The sequence below is a fragment of the Parasteatoda tepidariorum genome, chromosome 5 (genome assembly GCF_982258835.1).
Source record: "Parasteatoda tepidariorum strain Cologne lab strain chromosome 5, Ptep-v5.0, whole genome shotgun sequence".
Taxonomy (NCBI): Eukaryota; Metazoa; Arthropoda; class Arachnida; order Araneae; family Theridiidae; genus Parasteatoda; species Parasteatoda tepidariorum.
Window position 1 is genome coordinate 62,252,117 of NC_141759.1, and position 23,923 is coordinate 62,276,039.

Below are 23,923 nucleotides of genomic sequence, written 5' to 3' on the forward strand. Positions count from 1 at the left end.
CATAAATGGTGAAGTAATATAGTCTTTTTGTGTTCAATATCATAATAATATGACTTGAGTAAGACTAAATAATATCTTTGTGCAACTACGAATCTATTTCCAAGTTAAGAATCTTATCTTTCCAAGTTGACGTAAGGCGTTCTAAAGCCTTACAGACAGTAATAAATCTGTCCAATCATAGACAGGACAAGAAATTTCAAATTTTTGCGCTCTTTAGAGATACGCCAATAGTGAGATAAACTACTCGACTAAGGTAAACCCGAAAGAGGGTAAGTTCTTGGAATTTTGTTGCCACCGGGAAGATAGGACCTTCACTTCCTTCTAATCTTAGGCGAATATCTACGTCACTAGTCATTTATTTACCACGTTTATATCAACTTGCCTTCGTGTATGTCTGTTCGGGTGGAATTTTGTAATCGATTTTAAATTAACTTCCCGACTAGCTACAGACTTCAAATTTGGCACATAGTTTAGAATTGGATGACAATGCATGAAAATGAAGAGAAAAAAGACATATAAAGTAAAGTAAAATTAAAATTAAAGAAAAATTAATATATTTTCGCTATTGTCTTTTGTTGTCGATTCGATTATTTCAAATTAGTGCCACATGTCAGTTGATAAGCTTTGAGTACAGTGAGTGAAAAAAATTTAGATTTTGGAAGTGAGTACAAAAAAAAAATCAAAATAAAGAGAATATTTTTAAAAACCACTTTTTTGTAGTAGAGAATAATAATTAAAAAAAAATTTGAAAAACGAAAAACATGGGGTGCATGAAATACATAACAGTACATATACATATACACATTTTCTTACTCATGCACATGCACAACCACATACACATCCACATTCAGATACAATTACAGATATACATACACATATTCTCATCAGCACACATACTATTACTATTGTGTATTTCATATGCCCCACGTTTTTCGTTTTTCAAATTTTTGTTTTTTAATTATTATTCTCCACTACAAAAACGTGGTTTTTAAAAATATTATTTTTATTTTTATTTTTTTACCTATAGATGTGTTGAAAGATAACTTTTTAGCATTCCAAACTTCTTGATTTAATCTCGATTAACTTGTCATCATTTTTTCTATACCTTAAATTTCATATAACTTATTCAGCACGTTCACGCCTGGGTGACCCACCGGTGGGTCACGCTAGATTGTCTCATCGGGCGGAGCACCGGAGTTAAAATTGGTAACAAATAAATTTAATTTTTTAGTTTTTTCCAGGGAATAATAAAAATCCATAACTACCAATTGTTTTCAACGGATGCAAATTTTATATTGAATTGCTTCTTCGTCGTGATAAATTTCCTTACAGTGAATTGTTATTGTTGAGAATAGATTAACTCCTCCCGAATATTATCTAATATTGAAATAGTTCTTCTACCAGTATTTTCTCTTTTCCGTCCCGCTTTCAGGCGCAACACCCGGCGTGAACGTGTTAATTAAAGAAGAATTTGCCATGAGGGATTTCGCCCGTTGTATAACGTCCTCTTAACACGTTCACGCCGGGGTGACCCACCGGTGGGTCACGCTAGATTGTCTCATCTTGGCAGCGCACCGGAGTAAAAACTGGTAACAATAAATTTCAATTTTTAGTTTTTTTTCCGGTAATTATAAAAATCCATAACTACCAATTGTTTTTAACAGATGCAATTTTTATATTGAATTGCTTCTTCGCCGTGATAAATTTCCTTACAGTGAATTGCTATTGTTGAGAATAGATTAACTCCTCCCGAATATTATCTAATATTGAAATAGTTCTTCTACCAGTATTTTCTCTTTTCCCGGCGTGAACGTGTTAAAGGAGCGAACTTAAAAGTTTCCGCTGAATAGAACTTTATTTTTAGATGACCAAATGATTCCCCTTTTCTACTGTAGTATAATAAAAAAAATTGTCAAATTCTTGCCTCTCCCCCTGAAAAAAATTTTTTTTATGAAAACTTTCCATGCATTTATTTTAGAATTATTCCTAAATAGAGTCTTCCGCATTTGTATACTACATGTGAAGAATTTAGGAGCAAAATGAAAGACAACACTGATTTTTAATTCATGACGAAATTTATGCACAAAAAAATCATTATAATTTATGAGTAGCAATTTACCGCTACCAGGGCAAGTGCACAATTATACATAGCATAGAGTTTTTTTAATACAAGGAGAAACATTTTTTGAAGGAATTATGTCCTCAATATCTCGCTCTCCATTATTCTGAATTTTCAGGTTTTATAGGATCTTTATTGGTTCTCGTCTGAAATATTTCTCACAAATTTTAGTTGATATCTTCTGGTAGTTGTTGTAACGTTAATTCAAATTGCAGTACATATTCTACTTTATTATTTTTTAATTATAAAATTAAATTTTGAATAAATGCACAGATTTTTATTGAGTGCATTAATTTGTCGGTTCTGGGATATTTTCTTTGACTCTTTGTGATCGTGAAATTGGGCTCATTCAATCATTCATATCTTACAAAGCATTTTACAAACACTTTTAAGGTATCTCTTTTTTAATGTCTCGCCATCTCCTTTAAATGTCCTTTCTAAATTTCTCTTTTTTGAGACTTTATTTCTTCTTTCAAAGGTCTGTTTCCCGTGATTACTTTACAAATGCATCTCCTTTCAAAAATTAATGGCTCGTAATTTCTTTCCAGACTTCTTTCGTTTGTGATCTTTTAGAAATGCTTCGTTTTCGTGATCTTCTTCCAAATGTTTTTTTTTTTTAAAATCCATTCTCTTAAATGTCCTTCAAACATTAATGGCTCGAAATTTCTTTCCGAACTTCTTTCCTTTGTGATCTTTTAGAAATGCTTCGTTTTCGTGATCTTCTTTCAAGTGTTTTTTTTTAAATCCAGTCTCTTAAATGTCCTTTCAAACTTTAATGGCTCGAAATTTCCTTCCAAACTTCTTTCCTTTGTGATCTTTTAGAAATGCTTCGTTTTCGTGATCTTCTTTCAAGTGTTTTTTTTTTTTTTTAATTCATTCTCTTAAATGTCCTTCAAACATTAATGGCTCGAAATTTCTTTCCAAACTTCTTTGTGATCATTTAGAAATGCTTCGTTTTCGTGATCTTCTTTCAAGTGTCTGTTTTTTTTAATCCATTCTCTTAAATGTCCTTTCAAACATTAATGGCTCGAAATTTCTTTCCAAACTTCTTTCCTTTGAGAACTTTTAGAAATGCTTCGTCTTAGTGATCTTCTTCCAAATGTTTTTCTTTTTTTTTATCCATTCTTTTAGAAAAAGTGGATTATTCTATGAAATGGACAATACAGAATAAATATATATTTCATCTTAATTTTGTTTTCAAAGGCTTAAAGGAATATGTGCTGCAAAACGGAATATGAACCAGAAAGATAATGAATAGAAATACTAAATGTTTCATTTTAAACAATATGGATTTCAAAATAAACAATTTTGACTAAAATATTTAAAGTGATATTCTTATTATACATATTTTTATGATACATTTTCTTATTAGAAGTTCAAAATAAACATTCAATTACAAATACATATTTTACATTTCAAGTAATTAGTGCATGAACTTAAATTTCAAACCATGTTTTATAAGAATTATAAAAAAGGAAAAAATTTTGAAGTATTTTAACGTGAGGGCAACTTTGCAATTTTTCAGAACAAATATGATTTGAGTGAAAACTTAAAGAAATGGTAGTCAGTCTAGTCCAAAATATTACTCCTCACAGAGTGGACTCCAAACTTCACTCAAAACAAGATTCCGACTCAAAACTTTCACCGTAATTAATTTTAGTTTATAGATTAATGTTAAAGGTATTCAAGTAAAAATTACATTCTATCATTACAGCTGAAGGAATGAACTCTGTGCTTGAACAAATTATTGTATCAAAACTATTATAAGAAAAATGCTAAATATTCAAAATATGATTTATGAACATTTTATGGTAAAAAAAATTCTTTAAGGTATATTCTGGAAACAAATGATGCATAGAATTCTATTACATATATTTTTTAATTAATTTTCAAATGAACTAAATAAAATCGTTTTGAGTCATTTCCATAAATTCAATCAAGCATGGATTCAAATTGTCTCACTATTCATTTGAGTCATATTTTTATACACATACTAGTTAAAATTATTTATCTCAATAATTTTCTCGTCTCTTCTTTTAAGCTATAACTTTTAACTTACGGAAAAATTTGCCAAAAATTCTCTTCGACTTAACTCCACCAAGCTTCACTAAATCATGTTTGTAGTTATTTTTTTACAAATCTGAGTGAAAATCACTTTTGTATGATTGCAGAAATTATATATTTTACGTGGCCCAAATACAGTGCGTTAATAAAAAATAAAAATTAATATTTTCAAAAAATTTAGATAATTTTATAGTCGTCTGAAAAGACTTAATAAAATAATTGTTGATTGCAGAAATTATATATTTTACGTGGCCCAAATACAGTGTGTTAATAAAAATTAATATTTTCAAAACATTTAGATCATTTATAGTCGTCTGAAAAGACTTAATAAAATAATTGTTGATTGCAGAAATTATATATTTTACGTGGCCCAAATACAGTGCGTTAATAAAAAATAAAAATTAATATTTTCGAAAAATTTAGATAATTTTATAGTCGTCTGAAAAGACTTAATAAAATAATTGTTGATTGCAGAAATTATATATTTTATGTGGCCCAAATACAGTGCGTTAATAAAAAATTTAAAATTAATATTTTCAAAAAATTTAGATCATTTATAGTCGTCTGAAAAGACTTAATAAAATAATTGTTGATTGCAGAAATTATATATTTTACGTGCCCAAATACAGTGTGTTAATAAAAAATAAAAATTAATATTTTCAAAAAATTTAGATCATTTATAGTCGTCTGAAAAAACTTAATAAAATAATTGTTGATTGCAGAAATTATATATTTTACGTGGCCCAAATACAGTGCGTTAATAAAAAATTTTAAATTAATATTTTCAAAAAATTTAGATCATTTATAGTCGTCTGAAAAGACTTAATAAAATATTTGTTGATTGCAGAAATTATATATTTTACGTGGCCCAAATACAGTGTGTTAATAAAAATTAAAAATTAATATTTTCAAAAAATTTAGATCATTTATAGTCGTCTGAAAAAACTTAATAAAATAATTGTTGATTGCAGAAATTATATATTTTACGTGGCCCAAATACAGTGCGTTAATAAAAAATTTTAAATTAATATTTTCAAAAAATTTAGATCATTTATAGTCGTCTGAAAAGACTTAATAAAATATTTGTTGATTGCAGAAATTATATATTTTACGTGGCCCAAATACAGTGTGTTAATAAAAATTAAAAATTAATATTTTCAAAAAATTTAGATCATTTATAGTCGTCTGAAAAGACTTAATAAAATAATTGTTGATTGCAGAAATTATATATTTTACGTGGCCCAAATACAGTGTGTTAATAAAAATTAAAAATTAATATTTTCAAAAAATTTAGATCATTTATAGTCGTCTGAAAAGACTTAATAAAATAATTGTTGATTGCAGAAACTATATATTTTACTTGGCCCAAATACAGTGTGTTAATAAAAATTAATATTTTCAAAAAATTTAGATCATTTATAGTCGTCTGAAAAGACTTAATAAAATAATTGTTGATTGCAGAAATTATATATTTTACGTGGCCCAAATACAGTGTGTTAATAAAAATTAAAAATTAATATTTTCAAAAAATTTAGATCATTTATAGTCGTCTGAAAAGACTTAATAAAATAATTGTTGATTGCAGAAATTATATATTTTACGTGGCCCAAATACAGTGCGTTAATAAAAAATAAAAATTAATATTTTCAAAAAATTTAGATAATTTTATAGTCGTCTGAAAAGACTTAATAAAGTAATTGTTGATTGCAGAAATTATATATTTTACGTGGCCCAAATACAGTGTGTTAATAAAAATTAAAAATTAATATTTTCAAAAAATTTAGATCATTTATAGTCGTTTGAAAAGACTTAATAAAATAATTGTTGATTGCAGAAACTATATATTTTACGTGGCCCAAATACAGTGCGTTAATAAAAAATTTAAAATTAATATTTTCAAAAAATTTAGATCATTTATAGTCTTCTGAAAAGACTTAATAAAATAATTGTTGATTGCAGAAATTATATATTTTACGTGGCCCAAATACAGTGTGTTAATAAAAATTAAAAATTAATATTTAAAAAAAATTCAGATCATTTATAGTCGTCTGAAAAGACTTAATAAAATAATTGTTGATTGCAGAAATTATATATTTTACGTGGCCCAAACACAGTGTGTTAATAAAAATTAAAAATTAATATTTTCAAAAAATTTAGATCATTTATAGTCGTCTGAAAAGACTTAATAAAATAATTGTGTTTACATGCGTAAGAAACAATTATCAAATAAGATATAATAAAAATCGGAATTTAAATACGAAGATTTGATAAAATAATATCCACCCTTTCTTTGAATGAAATATTTATTTAAATTTCAATATAAAATAAAAAATTAACATGTGATCACTGTAATTGGATAAAGCCAATTTTTGTGAAGCCAGTTCTTGAAAGATAAGAATAATTATAATTACAGAAATGAGAAGATGTTTATGGTGCGTTGTATCTTCGAACAGCAAAAAAAAAAAAAGTTTAAAAATTTTAGTCCACTATTTAACTTTAGACAAAACGACCAATTTTGTAGTCATTCATGTCTTTTTGTACATATGCAGGGTGTTCCGTTAAGACCGCACTTAATATGTATTTTTAGAATTCTTATCAAAAAAGAAAGCAAAATATGAAATTAATATTTAATGGGAAACAAATCCTCGATTGAAATCTGGCTTGATTGTGTAAATAAACAGAGAAGATTCAAAAAAGAATTATTTGAAACACTTTTAAGTTTCAGCCTCTAATAAAACCTGTTTTGATATTTACTACTTCCTCTACTGTAGTTTGTTAGATTTCGATAGAGTTTTGTTCTTCCCTTATTAAAAATTAATTTACAACCTCCAATGTGGGGGTTGTCAAACTTTACTACTTAAAACTTAAATAAAAAAATTCACATATAACAATTTCGTAAAAAAAAAATTGGTTTAAATGTGTACCATGAAAAAAAGAATAAAACAAAATAAATAGATTTTTAAAAATTGGCCTGGTAAATTGCGAGAAGAAAGAAGATGCAATTATTTATGAAAAGCAATTAAAGTTGCATCAAAATCACTTTTAGTGTCTACATATCAGATTAAGTTATGTAGATCTTAAATGCACTGAGGAAAAAAAAAAAGCATTTATCTTTTCTGTTTTTCAAACAGCAGAATATTTTTTTTTTTTTTACTTTTTGTAAAATATTTAATAATTTGTAGTAATCATTTAATTTTTTCTAGGAAAATACATAAAAAATCTATAAAGAGACTTACACTTTTGCAACAATTTTACATTATATCTTTTATATTAATCGATACAATATAAAATGGACACATTAGAATAATAATTTTTTTTTTTTTTTAAATTTTACAACTTACTAAGAACTAAAAAATAAGTTGTTTTTTAGAATTGAAAAAAGTGATTCATTTTTAGCATCAATTTCGCTATAACCATAATTTGTTACATATAATACAATTTGTTGGTCGTTGAAAGAAAGGGAATCTTTTTCTTCAGTCTATTGTGTTAGAGTGAAGAGAACTCCCTGAAATGCGCTATTCTTGTTTCCATAGCAGCAGACGGCCTCAGACGTTGAAGCTGGGGGAGATCTTACCGTAGATAAACTATATTACTGTTTTCTTCAACCCCTTCAGGACCAGGAGAGAGAGAAAGATCTTTCCCAGCCCCGCAAATTCCTACTTAAAGAGTACGTAAACATACTGATACGAGAGTACCGTATTGAGATCACGTCAATCTGATCTTGGGTCGCTTGAGTCAGAAATCTTGTGGTCCGTGGAATCCGTGGCCATGAAATCTTGGGCCATGAAGATTGAATCGTGTGATCACATTATTTGTTACATGATCACACGTTACATGATCACACGAAGGGGACCGGCCTGTGTAGGGACAGGGAACTGTCCTTGCATCAGAAAGGTCCTGGGTTCGGATCCCGGGCAAGGCACGGATGTCTCTTTCTCTCTCTGTGTTATATGCCCTTTCTCCTTTGTGTGTGAATGTGACCCGCCCTATAGACGGGATGCTGTTGAGTGAATAGCGTGGCAGAAGTCGAATTCCTGGCCATAGATGGCGCCACTGAAAAACAGGAACATTCGCACCCCCACTGCCTAAACAGGAATACGACAAAAAAAGGGGGGAGGGGTTGAAGCTAAAATGACTGTTAATATATTCTTAGTAAATTTACTGTTATTTTTCTTTACGTTAAGGCATTTTTCACGGAAATGTGATCAGAAACAATGAAAAAAATTGAACCTTATAATTTTTGCTGTACTTTGAGAGATGTTTCAAAAGAAATGCTTTATTGTAGCAATGATAGCTTAAAATTTTGAAAAAAAGAAATGGCCACAAAGTGACCTCTGTGATAAATGATACAATAGACCATTACAAGGTCCACGAGCCAGTAGTTTCTAATTTTGCCCTATAGTGCATACGAGATTGGATCAAATATAAATGAGATTTTTAATAACTAAATATTAAAATTTTACTTTAAAAAAAATGCAAAAATTTTATTTTTCGTGAACACACTTTTTCCAACGTTTTTTAGTCCCGGTGGCATAGAAAGAACGTGTCGTACACCAATTGCCAGTGTTGTGTTACCGACGAATGCACCCTTTGTTATTTGTTTTACGTATGACGAAAATAGAATTATTTTCTCCTTTTTAGCCTACCTGAAAAACGTACTTCATCTAATTTTATTAAGTGAAAATTAAGATTAATAAAACTAATAGTAGATTGACTCCTTAAAATTTACATAAAAACAACAATTGCCCCGGAAAAATTAGAATAGAAATTAATCAGTAAAAAAAGAAACAAAATATTTTTTTTGTTTTATCTTTAAATTGCAATTTTCTTATGACCATGCACTCAAATACACAACTGCCGTTTTCAATACTTTTGATTGAGATACTTTGTATTGGTAACGCGATATAGATATTGATTTTATGATTGTAAGCAGGATTTATTTTAACAATTAATAGTTTTAAAGAGTTTTGTTAGGACTCTTGCATATTTATTTAAATTATTTACAAGCAGTGGTTGTCAAAATCATTATAAATTAACGTTGTTAAACGAATAATGCTAACACATAGACTATATTACCAATTTAAAAATAAAAATGGCCGGGATGCAGAGCGCTGGACTCATGCTTGTGAGAATGAGGGTTCGAATCAAGCCGGCTGAAGACACCCTTTGTAGTAAATGGTGACTGGGGCACGTTGAATCTCTCGAGTCACAAAGTCCTCCGCGTTCCCCTAACAAATCAATATTTCTAGAGGTACTGAGTCTGAGATGGATCGTTCTCTGGTTCAGGTCAAATTTAAAATTTGTGTATGAGGGGGATGTATGAATGGGTCCGTCCTGTAAACGGGTGTGACGTATGGGTGCGGCAGAAGTTGAATACTTGATCATAAATGACGCCACTAGGAATCAAGAAAAATCGCATCCCCTCTGCCTTAATGACCAACAACAACAAAGAATTTTGTTATGACTCTTGCATTTTTATTTAAATTATTTACAAGCAGTGGTTGTTAAAATCATTATAAATTAACGTGGTTAAATAAGGAACGCAAACGTATAGTTTATATTGCCACTTTAAAAATAAAAGTAAAACTTTCCGAAGACCAGGGGATTCAGCAGCTATGCAAACACAAAAATTCACCCTAATAGCAAATGCTAATAATCAAAATTTGAAACTTTCTGGACACTTTTTCTTGAAGAGATTGTATTTAAATAATTCTAAAATAATAATTAAATTATTCCAAACGTGTCTAAATTAAATGAATTGAAGAAAAAATAAATTTAGAAAATTACCAGTTACAAGAACGCTATACCACGGGAAAATTCCTAACATGGCAATTCTTTTTCATCCACAGAAGCAAATTAGAATTTAAAGTATAAAAAAGTGAGTTCGGATAATCCTAGAATAAACCAAGAAGTTTCAAGTGTTGGAAAAAAAAAATTTGAAAATATCAAACTGCAAAAAACTTACGATAGGATTGCGTTATCTTCCGATACGCAGTGGGAAAATTATTGAGCAGTAATTTTATTTTCTATATATAAAATTCTAATGATAGTATCGCTGTTTTCTATTGTTGTCAGTACATTTTAAATGGTCGGAAAATCACATGCTAGAATACAGTTTCCCGCAGTAATTTTTATATTGATATTGTTGGTAAATATTGTTAGATTATGTCAACCTTCTTCTATCAAAAGGTACCTCAAGTTAGATCGAGTTAACGTGTATTTAATGCTAGTTATTTGTAGTGGTAGTTACGACACATTACTCCCCTTTCAGAATTTTATCTGTGATAGATTTCAATGAACGATTACCACTTGCTGATTCATGCTGTTAATGTATTTAGTTAATTTTGCTCATTATATATTTACTTCATTTTTTATAGCATTTCGCTCATAATATTATTCCCTCATTATTTTGTTTATAGCATTTTGCAAATTTATTTTCCTGTATTGCTTATAACCGGGTGAATTTATATAATTACTCCGGATCTTTTTTTTTTCTTTGAGCAGATTATATTAAGCAAATGAACTGTTTATTTGTGGACCATCCATCATGTGTTAGCAAGTTCATATCACGTCCCGAGGTCACCAATATGGGGTATTCATCTATCAAAAGGCACCTCAAGATGTGATCGAGTTAACGCGTCTTATATACTAGTGATTTGGTATTTAATATTTGTAGTGGTAGTTACGCCACAATATAACTCAAGGTATTGTTTTCCTATAAATATTTTTTCCCCTAATTTAAAGGTTAAAATTACCTGTACAGTTATTTTTACTTTTTTGATTTTGTTCGGATTTCTAAATTAGGAGTTTAGGAGGATTGTTTTTATTATTATTATTACAATAATATAATTCTACCTTGCATTTTAAGCTAAAGTTATTTAAATCGGTGTCCGATCTTATTTAAACGTTTTGCAATTATTATTTTTGGGGGAAAATAAATTAATACACTATAATGAATGACGATTAAAGAGATTCGCTTAATGATTTTGAACTTAACTTTTCAGCTTCATACATGAAGTGATAAATGCAAAAACTGCATAAGCAAAACTACTAAATTACAGATAGGGTATTTATCTTAGACTATGTCAACCTTCATTTATCAAAGAGTACCTCAACATATAATCGAGGTAACATGTCTTATATACTAGTGAATTCGTATTTAATATTTGTAGTGGTAGTTACACCACATTTCCAGAATTCTATCTGTAATAGAATTTGATGAACAGATTCCACTAGTTGTTTCATGCGGTTTTTTTTTCTATTATTATTTTTTATTTATATATTTTTTCTTATTTATAGCATTTCGCTCATTTTTTTATCTTTCAATATTATTTATTGACCGAAAAACTTAATTTACTTCACCGGATTTTTTTAGCAGTATATTTTTAAGCAAATCAACAGTTAATGTGGACCATCCATCAATATTGGCAAGTTCATATCACGTCCGCAGGTCAACCTTCATCTATCAAAAGGTACCTCAAGATGGAATCAAATTAACATGTTTTATATAATAGTAAATTCGTATTTAATATTTGCAGTGGTAGTTACGCCACAAACTTACGAAATTTGTTATAACAATATACTTTTAATTTTAAAAGTTTTTTCAAAAAGTGATTACTAAGAAAAATGATTTATTCAAGGCAAATTCATATCACGTCCGCAGGTCAACCTTCATCTATCAAAAGGTACCTCAAGATGGAATCAAATTAACATGTTTTATATAATAGTGAATTCGTATTTAATATTTGCAGTGGTTGTTACGCCACAAACTTACGAGATTTGTTATAACAATATACTTTTAATTTTAAAAGTTATTTCAAAAAGTGATTACTAAGAAAAATGATTTATTCAAGGCAAATTCATATCACGTCCGCAGGTCAACCTTCATCTATCAAAAGGTACCTCAAGATGGAATCAAATTAACATGTTTTATATAATAGTAAATTCGTATTTAATATTTGCAGTGGTAGTTACGCCACAAACTTACGAAATTTGTTATAACAATATACTTTTAATTTTAAAAGTTTTTTCAAAAAGTGATTACTAAGAAAAATGATTTATTCAAGGCAAATTCATATCACGTCCGCAGGTCAACCTTCATCTATCAAAAGGTACCTCAAGATGGAATCAAATTAACATGTTTTATATAATAGTGAATTCGTATTTAATATTTGCAGTGGTTGTTACGCCACAAACTTACGAGATTTGTTATAACAATATACTTTTAATTTTAAAAGTTATTTCAAAAAGTGATTACTAAGAAAAATGATTTATTCAAGGCAAATTCATATCACGTCCGCAGGTCAACCTTCATCTATCAAAAGGTACCTCAAGATGGAATCAAATTAACATGTTTTATATAATAGTGAATTCGTATTTAATATTTGCAGTGGTAGTTACGCCACAAACTTACGAAATTTGTTATAACAATATACTTTTAATTTTAAAAGTTATTTCAAAAAGTGATTACTAAGAAAAATGATTTATGTTCACTTATAGTTCTCAATAGTATCACAAGGAAAGTATTTGGACGTGGGAAGAGGAGGCTCAAGTGTTCTTTTCAAGCGATACATATATTTTTAGTTGAATAATTTCAATTGTTTTAAGCCAAGAAACAATAATTATTGCGAAGCAATCATCGGGGTTGGTGAGCTGCAGCGAACAGGGAGTTTTGCACCCCCCCCCCAGTATATTTTGAAAAACTTTTTCATTAATTGAAACTTCGTGCTTCACTCTAGGATTACATGAATTCACTTTTCGCTAAACTTTAAATCTTTAACGATAGTTCGTTCACCAAGAGTTGGTATTTGGCAACCACCTCCTCAAACACAGAATTCATTTCAGCGCGGGAAGCATACCCGCGCCGCTTGAAATTGAGACAACCCTAAATGCGTGCCAAACGCAAACAGGGAATTCTTTTTCAGTCACTAACTTCGTTTTTATCATTTGCTATTATACCTTTTGTTACTCTAGCTAATTAAACATATTTTAAATTTAAAAACTGCTGTTTTTCCCAGCAAAATGTCTCAAAAAGGACAAACTATTCACTCAAAAGAGAGAAATATCATGAGAAATGGGGGGAAATATTTAATGTTAAAATATTGCTAATAAAGATTACGAAATAAATATTTTTTCTTATACGGTCACCAAATAGTGACCATGTTCAGCATTGTTTCTCCTAAAAATAGCGAAATAGTATCGACGGAGCCAAGTCCCAACTCCTGTTGAACAAACTATACCTAAGAAAATGGGGGGGGAAAACTTGCCATTAAAAGTTTCTCCCATGGCATAGCGTCCTCTAAAGTAAATCAAAAAATGCAATTCATTTATTCTTCAAACTGCTCTTTACTACACGCAAACAGAAGATAATATTCTAATAACAAGTGTAAGTAACGACATTTTGAAACTTTCCGGTCAATTTTTTAGGATTGCTGGTGATGAAACTATTCTCAAGGACGTGTGTCACTATCTTATCGACATTTTTTGGCTCCAAAGACGAGTTATCTATGACGTACGAGCATAACGTACTTAATAGTTTGTTTTCATTACCACTCAAGACAGCTTTATAGATTTTCGAATGTACGTCGAACAGGTCTACTTCTTTTGCCACCGATTCCATGACCTTTTCTAGATTCTCCATAATGCTCAACGTGCGAGCACGCGCTTCTAACTGCTCATCGTCATTAACCCAATCTGAATTATATTTCTCATTAGTAAATTTTCTAACAAACAAATCGAGTAAAAGTAAAGCACCGTTAACGTCTGCGTGCTTTAAAACTGTGCTACCTTTCCGATCCAAATTTTCCCTGGGCTTTGAGGAACTTAATGATTTTTCCCCGCGAAGATTCTCATTTCCTGATACTATCTTTCTGACGTGACGATTCATGTTGTCACTAGTTACGTTTAATTTTGACCTGATAGATTCAATCAGTGATGATCGAATATGACGATCTTTTTGGTGATCGGTTGCACGCAGAAATTTGCTGCTGCATCGGTTTGCTTGTATCAGCATAGTAAGAATATCTCCCTTGGCTAAGTCACACGCCAGTGTATCTTCCTCCCTTGCTGGTTTACCTGTTTGCGTTTTCTGCCTCTCTTCCGCTTTCAGTAACTCTTCGATGATGTCTTTCTTTCCATGGATGATTGCCAGATCGAGGGGTGTGTGGTCATTAACTGTTTTTAAGTAAACTTTCGCTCCTCTCGCAATGAAAGTGCTCACCACGTCTTTTTGACCACTTGCAGCGGCTAAATGCAGAGGTGTCTGTTTGTCTACGTCAGCGCAATCTACGTCTATGTATGGCTGGTTGTCGACGAGCGATGGCAGACGTTGGGCAAATTCTGCTTGCTTGAAGAATACTGCGTAGTGCAGAGGAGACCACTTCCTCTCCCCAGCCACGTCATTGATGTGGCTCCTATTGTTGGTCATTAAGTCCGTAATCAACCCCTCGTGTCCCTTCATAGCGGCGTAATGAAGCGGAGTCATGCCAGTGATGTCCTTTGGGAACATATCGACATTCCTCCTCTGCTGGAACTGCTGGGTAACCATGTATAGTCCCAAAATGGCAGAGTAATGGACGGGTGCTAAACCATTTGCGTCTTTCACATTCGGATCAACCTTCCTATTGATTAATAACCTCCAAACAATAGTCGAACTAAAAGTTTCATCCGACACGCTGATATGCAAGGGAGTCATTCCAGCCTTGTCTTGTTCGTTCGGATTGATGTTGGGACTTGCCAGCAGTTCTTTCACGATGTCTTCAGACTGATAACGAACGGCTAGATGTATGGGTGTCAAGTGATAAGTGTTCGATTGAGCGTTTACGTCCGCCCCCCTTCCAATAAGTTCTTTCACGACATCGACCTTTTTTCTTTCCGTAGCTATATGCAGCGGGGTGTACCCAATTGAATCTTTCTGATTGATCAGCGAACGATCAATGTCTAATATCCGCTTCAACATCACCACCCTCCCCGATTCTGCGGCAGCGTGGATAACCCCCCTCTTGTTCTCGAACACCGCCTTGACACTTGCTCCCAGACTTATGAGTTTATTCATTTTATTCAAAATCTCATAATCTTGGTAAGAATCAACAAAAGCTAAATCATACAAATCTCTGTCTACATCCCTGAAGGCTCTTTGAGCGTTTGATGATACGACTCGTATCAACTCCGGGGGATTATTGTCGAATTTTCGAAAGACGAGCCTGTTCATTCGATTGGAATTTCGCAACTGAATGTCAGGGTTAGCGATATCAATAACTTCCTGCGGTGACAGCCATTTGCTTATTTTAGAATATTTACCATCGCTTTCAAATTGTAAAGCGTAGCTGACCTTAGCACCACGCTTCCAATCTAAAAAGTTAGTACTGCTGCTTCTTACACCGTCGTAAGACCTGAATGATATATCGATGTCGTTTATCGGTGCTTTATCGATAACTGGTAAGGTGATGCCATTTATTTTTTGTTTCAACTGCCTTAACGTTGAAATGTGACTTTCAAAAGCACTGTACAAATCTTTCTTAGAGTTTCGCATGTCATGGCTGTTTTTAGCGCTATCCAACAACTGAATGACTTTATCGATTAAACCATTGCGATTTGTATTTATAATGCGCTTGAAAGTGGTAAAGTAAAACAAAAGTTTATCTAAATGTTGGTTGAACTCATGAAGTTCGTTCGTTTGATAGAAGTATTCGGATATGTACACGTACTCCTCTAAAAGGGAAAAAACAATCGAAGCGTACGTCAGTGTGCCGAAGTTCAAAGCTGCGAGGGCGTTATACGCATTCTGATCGTCTATGTTATTCGGAACCGCGTATTTCTTGTTGATCATCGAAAACAGCGCTTCAAACAAAGTACCTTGCTGTTTCACATAATTAAATAGAAAATTATCTTTTAATTCTTGTTTTATTATGTTTACGTATTCTTCTTTGCTCGCCTCCCTTTTATTACTTTCGCTGAAAGCAATTGATATCCTCGCGTTTTCGATGTCGGATGTGATGTCGCTGATGCCCTGAGCTGTAATGGCCTTTAGAACGCTCTCAAACCCAGCGTTCATCTCTTGCCTGGTTAACTCGAGCTGAGAAAGCGTTTCGCTCACTTTTTCAGAAATGCCTTTCAAAATCTCTGCTTGCTGATCTAATTTACGGTTGACTTCGTTGAATTTTTTGTCCAGTCTTTGTTCTAATTCTTTGAACGGAACGTCAGCGCAATCTCTTTCGATACTGGCGTCACCCAGCAAACCCTTAGCAGCTGAAGTTCCCAGCATTATGCCGCCCATGATCACTCCTAATCCCGGCATAAGCAAAGCACCTGCAACCGATGCTACAGCACCCGCCATGCCAAGCCATGTGTCTGAAACGTTCTTACCCTTTTCCAATCGTTTGCAGAGAGCAGACAACTCCTCTAAACTCATCTCCCGCTTCAGACGCATCAACGCTGTACTTTCATGCGCAGAATTCGAATCTAACCCCATGTCGTTTGAAATAAAAAAGAAAATCAATACTTACTTTTCAGCAACCAAAAGAGTTTTCAAAAAGTATCAAAACGCTGTCTTGAGTAGTTATTTATATACTATCGAAGCAATGATTCTTACTGTCTGCCATCTGCGTCTCTGCCATCTGCTTTGATAGATAGAACAAAGTAATTCGAAAAATCTAAATCTAACATAATATCACATTCGTCGTTTAGTGACATGTTGACGTGTCTTGTCCTTTTTTCCCTGTAACTGACGTTTTTGAGGTTTAAAAGTTCTGTTTTCAACATATGTTTTGTATGTCTGAGTATCATATACTGACAATTGCAGAAATTATAAGTGAATAAGCTAAAAAAGCATTTCGTAATTTATCAAATATTTTCGAAATTGTAAAAATTGAACATTATATATGGAGGGTTGTCTTTACATTTTAAAATTCTCAAAACAGAAATCACTAATATCCGCTTTCCAACAGGCCAAGTAATCCGTTATTAATCCCTCAAAATTTTGGATCAACTTCTGATGGAGGCATGCTTTTCTTAGAATAACATTCTTTTGAATTTTTAGATTAAACTTATTTGAAATAAACCATTCTTGAGAATCTACTACTTATAACTAAAGGGAAATAAAAAAAAGCCTGAATTTGATTTGATTGAAGCAGAACACTGATTACACTTTTTTTTAAAAAAAATTGCTAAAATATTTAAGGCATTGTCTAACTTTTTTTAAAAAAATCGGTAGATCGCGTTATACTTAGATAAATATTATCTAAATATCAATAGATAATTCTTAATTTTGCATGTTTTTATGAGCAATGCAGCGTTGTAATCAAGACTGCGAAGTTAGGCACAAAACAAAATTAACTTGACTATGGTTTGTAAAAAAAAAAAAAAGTTTTGATCTTATAAAAATTATTTAGACAAATATTGTATAAACAAAAATATTGCTAAAACAAATTTTACGAAAATTATTTAAATTATGTAACTTATCACAAACTTAATAACTAATCATATTTGAACGTTTCTGAGTCTATATTTGACTAAACTATTGAAAAATGTATTATGTTCTAATTAAGAAATTCCAAAATCAAATTTATATCTAAGTAATTTTTAAAAAAAAATGTGAATGAGGTCAACGTATCATTTGTCATAAGATGTTTATGTATGTGAGAAAGTATTGTGAAGCTAAGTAGTAGCTAAGTAATAAAGACTATTTCACAAAAATATTTCAAACTTGTTAACGCATTTTATGGGGGAAATGACCTTGTAATGATTTATACAGCCACTTAACTTATAGAGAAAGCACTACAATACTTTTCCTTTTATTGTTTGAATTTTATACAGGAATCCATGACAAAAATCAAAGTACGAGAAAGCATAACAGAAATTTCTGAAGCATGGAACTATGATGTTACAGATCGTACTATTCGCAGCAGTTTTGCTAAAGTTGGATAAAGCCATAGGTCACGAAGCCATTAAAGAGCGGACGAGAAAGAAAATCAAGTTCCTCGTCCTTTGTGATAAAGACGGAAGTGTGGATATGGAAAGGATTGATCGACAAATTCAGAAATTTCAAGCTAACGTCGATGAATCTTCAAGGATAATCAAATTAGCTCCTGTTGTTGTTGTTCATTTACGTCGCACTAGAGCTGCACAATGGGCTATTGGCGACGGTCTGGGAAACATCCCTGAGGATGATCCGAAGACATTCCATCACAATTTTGATCCTCTGCGGAGGGGATGGCTCCCCCGCTTCGGTAGCCCGACGACCTGCACGCGAAGTCGAGCACTTTACGGTAGAACAGTTTAACGAGGACCCATACCGCACACCCTCGGTCCCTACGCAGGCTGATCCAAGTGGTCACCCACCCGCACACTGACCGCAGCCAGTGATGCTTGACTTCGGTGATCTACTGGGAACCGTGTCTTAAACGATCAGTCCACTGCGGGACTCAAATTAGCTCCTAATAACCCCAATGTATATCCAGCCTATTATGAGTGGATTTACTCTATTGAAGCATTGGAAGCTCTTAAAGACTCAACTGTCATCCAGACAACAACTACTGTTGTTATTCCAATAATTCCAGAGGAGCCTACCCCAGTTGTAGCTACTGACATAGAGGATTCAATCTCTATACTCCCATCCCAGAGACAGACCAATACCTCCTAGAAAAGAGAAGACCTTAGCACGGGTTACCATAAACAAGAAATTTGATCCTTTAGTAGTCCAAACGTAATGACATCTCTCGTATTTTCCACCACTGCGCAACTTAGTAGCCCAAATGTGGTGACATCTTTCTTCTTTTTCATCGACTGCGCAGTTTATGTTCGTCACGTCGGACTACTAAATTGATCCGTGCTGAGGCCTTCGTTCTTCTAGGAGGTGTTGGACAGACCCAACTAATTCAGTTATGGAAACTACTGTGCCAGAGGTGACTCCCGACAACACAAAAGAGTCTCAACTACCATCCCAGAGACCGACTCAACAGCAGTAAAACAGAAGAAGAAGAAAAGGAAGAAGTGCAGTGTCAAAAAGGCGCGAACTCATCAGAATAGTGACATCAGACGTAACTTAATAACCACTCCTGGTCCTCGAATTGCTTAAGTTAAAGGTACGACCAGTTTTTATATCGGCGTACTTGGAGGTAATATTACCAAAGGAATTAGCAATATTACGACTGAATTATATTAATTATTGTTTTTAAAATTGTCCTTACTATATAATTTGATATTACTTCACAAAAGCTGTTTTCCTACAAAACGCTTACTATGCATGGAAAGATACTCGACTTTAATGACGATATAATTTGATTTCCCTTGAACTTGTTAATTTATGCACATTTTATATGAAACAAATGGCTAATTGAATTTCGAAGGAGACTGTTTGAATATTGAAGAAGTTATTTGCTTTTTGATTATTTCAGAAAAAGAAAAAAGAATTTCAAAATATTTAGACAAACGTTGTGTATACTCACAATATGAATTACAATATGTTATTTGCAATAGATAATTATAGATATTATTCTGTGTTATTTTTGGGAAATCTAAGGAATACAATGTAATATGTAAAGGTCAAGTGTTTTTATTTTAATTGTTATATGAGAATATAATTGTTGTATTGTCATTCATAAAATTTCCAATATTTTCTCAATAAACAACCAGGGATGAAAACTGATTTTCTTTCTGCGAATGTTTTAAGAAATTGGTGATACATCAAATAGAAAAAAATTAAGCATGAGCCTTAAAATAGTAACCACGAAATAGATACAATAATGTTGCATTTCATATGATGTTTTGCATTTTTGATAGGAGTTTTGTGGAAAAAATACTTAAAATAAAAAATACTTGCCTAAGAGAAACATAATTTACGTTACTACGAGAAAATACATTTTTACAAAGTGGAGCAAGTTGATATACCTGAATTTAAGTCGTGACATTTCATATGATGTTTTGCATTTTTGATAGGAGTTTTGTGGAAAAAATACTTAAAATAAAAAATACTTGCCTAAGAGAAACATAATTTACGTTACTACGAGAAAATACATTTTTACAAAGTGGAGCAAGTTGATATACCTGAATTTAAGTCGTGACATTTCATATGATGTTTTGCATTTTTGATAGGAGTTTTGTGGAAAAAATACTTAAAATAAAAAATACTTGCCTAAGAGAAACATAATTTACGTTACTACGAGAAAATACATTTTTACAAAGTGGAGCAAGTTGATATACCTGAATTTAAGTCGTGACATTTTTACATCATTTGGTTTTAAATATTCAGCCAAAAAAACTAAACGAAAAATCATTTTTATATACATCTGTATTTTTCCAAACGAAATTTGCGTTAAATTTACAAACTTCACAAACGAAATATACAAGGTCAAATACTTCCGAGTTCAAGTTTCCGAATGTAATTAAAAAGAAAGAAACATGAATAACCAAAAAAAAAAAAAAACATTTGTAACAGTAAATGAAAAAGAAAAAAATTCTATGATTCTGATATATTCCGGTAATTTTCCATATTTATTTAAGTTCCTAGCATGAATCCTGTGCTGTTGTAACTGTAACTAAGTGAGCTGAGTTTCCATCAAAAAGCAAGATCTTTTAATTATTTCAGTAATCTCAAAACAAGTATATTTTATTTTCTAATATATTTTATTCTGATGCTTAATCCCTCTAAAAAACATCAATCTTCTTCTATGACGTAAACAGTATGCGCGAAAATTGCACAGTTCTATTGGCTTTTTAAAATTGAATTATCATAAACCTGAATAACTAACTTTTACCAGTGCTTTAATTGTCCCTGTTTAAAAACTGAAACATTTATATTTCGTAGAAAAAAAAATTTTGTTTACGCACCTATCGATAGAAGATAACACTGGGAGACACAAGGGCTAATGCAGATTCTAAGCATTCAGATAAGGTATTCCTCCTATGGGTAGAACTGAAGAAAAAAAAAGAGATGAGTTTCTGTAAAAATTGAAAATCATCCTCAAAGACGCATCCCGCGGCTTTGTGCACGAATTAAGTTTAAGCTATGTACTACCCATACAGCACATTGACTTCGTTACAACATCCTAAAGTTGTCATCTTTACTTTAGGATTCTGTGACTTTCAGAGGAAGTCCTACATTTACCGCTAAATGTCCTACGGATGTCATCTGCGTGTTAAAATGTCTCACCTGCAGATAGCTTAATGATGTCATAACTAGGACAGTTTCAAGATACCTTTAGAACGCTTTGCCTAATGCCATCCCAATTGGGATGGCATTTTGACAAAAAAAGACCAGTTTAGTAAGGATTTAGATAACTTGTGGGATGCATGTCGAAAATTATATGATAGTAATACGAGGGTGTCTTATTTTGGAAATAAATTTCATCTCTGAAATTTTTATTAATAATGGTGACTTAAATACTTTGTAATAAGGTTTTTCTTTTAAATTTACTGAATTAGAGGTCAGAAAAATGTTTTCTAAATAATAAAAAATGGAGACAGTTTTTAATTTGTATAACACTCTATCTCGATTGGTATTACTAATTTTCCGGAAAAATGGGCTATTCCTCAAAAAAAATTTTTTTAGGAAAATTAGTAAAGCGAAAGGAAGTAAAACAGTTAAAAAACAAACGTATCTAAAGAAAAGAATAATGTAATCCAAAAATATGCAAGTTTGGATTTCACATTTCTATTGTTTGGAATAAAAACTTGGTCATTATTAAGAAGTTAATTGAATGGACTCTTTGAACACCAAGCAAGGTTATAAGTCTCCTACTTAGCGTTAGTTTTCTTTAAAGAACATTTCTAATTAATATTCATGATGAACTCAGTCGAATTTTTTGTGTACATTGTAATTCACGATTGCTCCATTATTGCTCAATGTAGTAGATATATTAAAGATCTTATAATAAAATAATGAATAATTTTCTTTTTAATGTTGCTCTAATACTGAGAACTTTGCATTAATATTTAAATTCCTCGTATTATCAATTGAAACTATTTAGTTAGCAAAATAATTCTCATTACATTCTCCTGCGAAATTTACTAAAAAGCATTTTATATTATAAATAGTTTAAATGAAATGCGACTATTTTATCAAAAACTCAAAATAGATGTTTATGGATCACATACTTTATTATTTAGTTATTATGTCATAGGCATTTAAAAAAAATTGCAGCGGGATATTTCTCTCTTAAACTTGTTTGTAAACCAAAGAACTTGAGTCGCGATGGCTCAGGGGGTAGAGCGGTGAATTAGAACTGGGATTAGAACAGGGTTCGAATCCCAGTCGATACGAATTCCGCATCCGGCTTGCACCGACCACAGTGCTGACGTGAAGTATTCTCAGTGGTAGACGGATCATGGGTTAGAGTCCCCTTGCAGCCAGGCTAACCGCGTTAGGTTCTCGTGGTCCTCTCCATGTAACGCAAATGAGGGTTAGGTTCATCAAAAAGTCCTCCACGAAGGCAAATTTCTACCACTAATCGATCCAGGAGTTCCCGTGCTCAAACCAATGGTTTGGATTCAAAATTACAAGGATACGTAGTTGAACATTAGTAGTCGTAAACCTATAAAATTGGGTCAGCTGTTCAACGACGGTTATATATATATATATAAAAAAACATTTGGAAAAAATACAATAGTATCAGACAAAAACTTAGACTTTTAATATTGAACCTAAAAACGTTCCACGAGAATTCTGTAGTTCACACATTGGACAGCAAATACAATTTTCACAAATATCACTAATTTCTTGATTAAAATTTGTTATTTTTTAAATAATATCTAACAAATGTATTAAAATTTATGCTAAAAACACTTCTAAGTTTTAGCTTGATATAATAGTTTTTACTAAACTAAAAAATAAAACATTAAAAAGTAGACACCTCCAATTTAAGAAAAAAACCTTCGAATTAAAATAACTACTCTCTAAAGGAAAACGCATTTTAGTAGCATAACTTTTAAATTAATCGAACATATTTTGTGCCATTGGAGTTTCTCATTTCAACAATAATAAATAAACATGAGTAATAAATTTATACTCACAATCAGAGCTTGTTAGGTGAAATCGAAATAAAACTGATTTAGGTGATATATTTTTTGATTCTCAAAATCACCTGAACACATGATCAAACTATGTCAATACTGTTTTAATTTGGAACATAGAACACGAACTAAGCAACGTAAAACAAGCAGAAGGTTCACAATGAGCAATTGAATGCTCAAGTTTCTAGATGTGTTCTTTATAATCATAAAGCAAAACTATTTTTTTTTTAAATATTCAAAAATAAAAATAATTATTTTTTTTCAACTTTTTAAAAAAATTTGAGCAATATTACTGATTTTTGAAATTTTTTTTATTTTGAATGAAATTAGCATGTAAAGCAAACCAAATTTATTTGTTGCACTTTTATTTTTAAAAATTGTCCTAAGTGTACTGTGATGTAAGTCTAATACTGAATAATCAAGTTTTTTTTAAATATTTAATATGTATTTTCATAAATATCTTATTTATTTTGGAATATAATGTATGTACTATTTTTTTTTTGTAAAGAAAAATGTACTTCTAAAAATTTCTGTGAATCTATATGAACAGTCATATCGCGGCAAGTCAATTCTTCACCAACTTTAACAATAGGCACCTCATCCAATGTTTGTGCATTGTATTTTCTTTTGTGGTAGCCTGCATGTGTTTAGTCAGCTTTAATAACAACTTTGTAATTATCTGATGGCATTTTGTCAAAAGCAGTTCTGAGTAGTCTGATTATGCTGATCGAAATA

At 31.5% G+C, this 23,923-nt stretch overlaps 2 protein-coding genes and 1 long non-coding RNA gene across 17 annotated transcripts in view; 1 reads left to right on the plus strand and 2 right to left on the minus strand.

Annotated features, from left to right (window-relative positions):
- Positions 1 to 17,109, minus strand: part of LOC139426617 (uncharacterized) — a 90,096-nt gene extending 72,987 nt beyond the window's left edge. For 7 of the 15 annotated variants that reach the window (XR_015433750.1, XR_015433745.1, XR_015433744.1 and 4 more), the window contains exon 1: positions 16,687 to 16,822. This is a non-coding gene — a long non-coding RNA (uncharacterized LOC139426617). Of the gene's footprint in view, positions 1 to 2,056; positions 3,266 to 16,686 lie in introns of those variants that run through there. The other 8 variants (XR_015433743.1, XR_015433752.1, XR_015433746.1 and 5 more) reach the window with 8 other exon arrangements.
- LOC122271033 (putative serine/threonine-protein kinase DDB_G0277449) overlaps positions 1 to 23,923 on the plus strand; it is a 116,600-nt gene that overhangs the window by 61,278 nt on the left and 31,399 nt on the right. The window lies entirely within an intron of this gene.
- LOC147809416 (uncharacterized) lies at positions 2,057 to 16,680 on the minus strand. The gene has a single exon (XM_087164074.1). It carries the CDS (start codon positions 16,650 to 16,652, stop codon positions 13,557 to 13,559), a length of 3,096 nt encoding a protein of 1,031 aa, XP_087020200.1. The 5' UTR covers positions 16,653 to 16,680; the 3' UTR covers positions 2,057 to 13,556.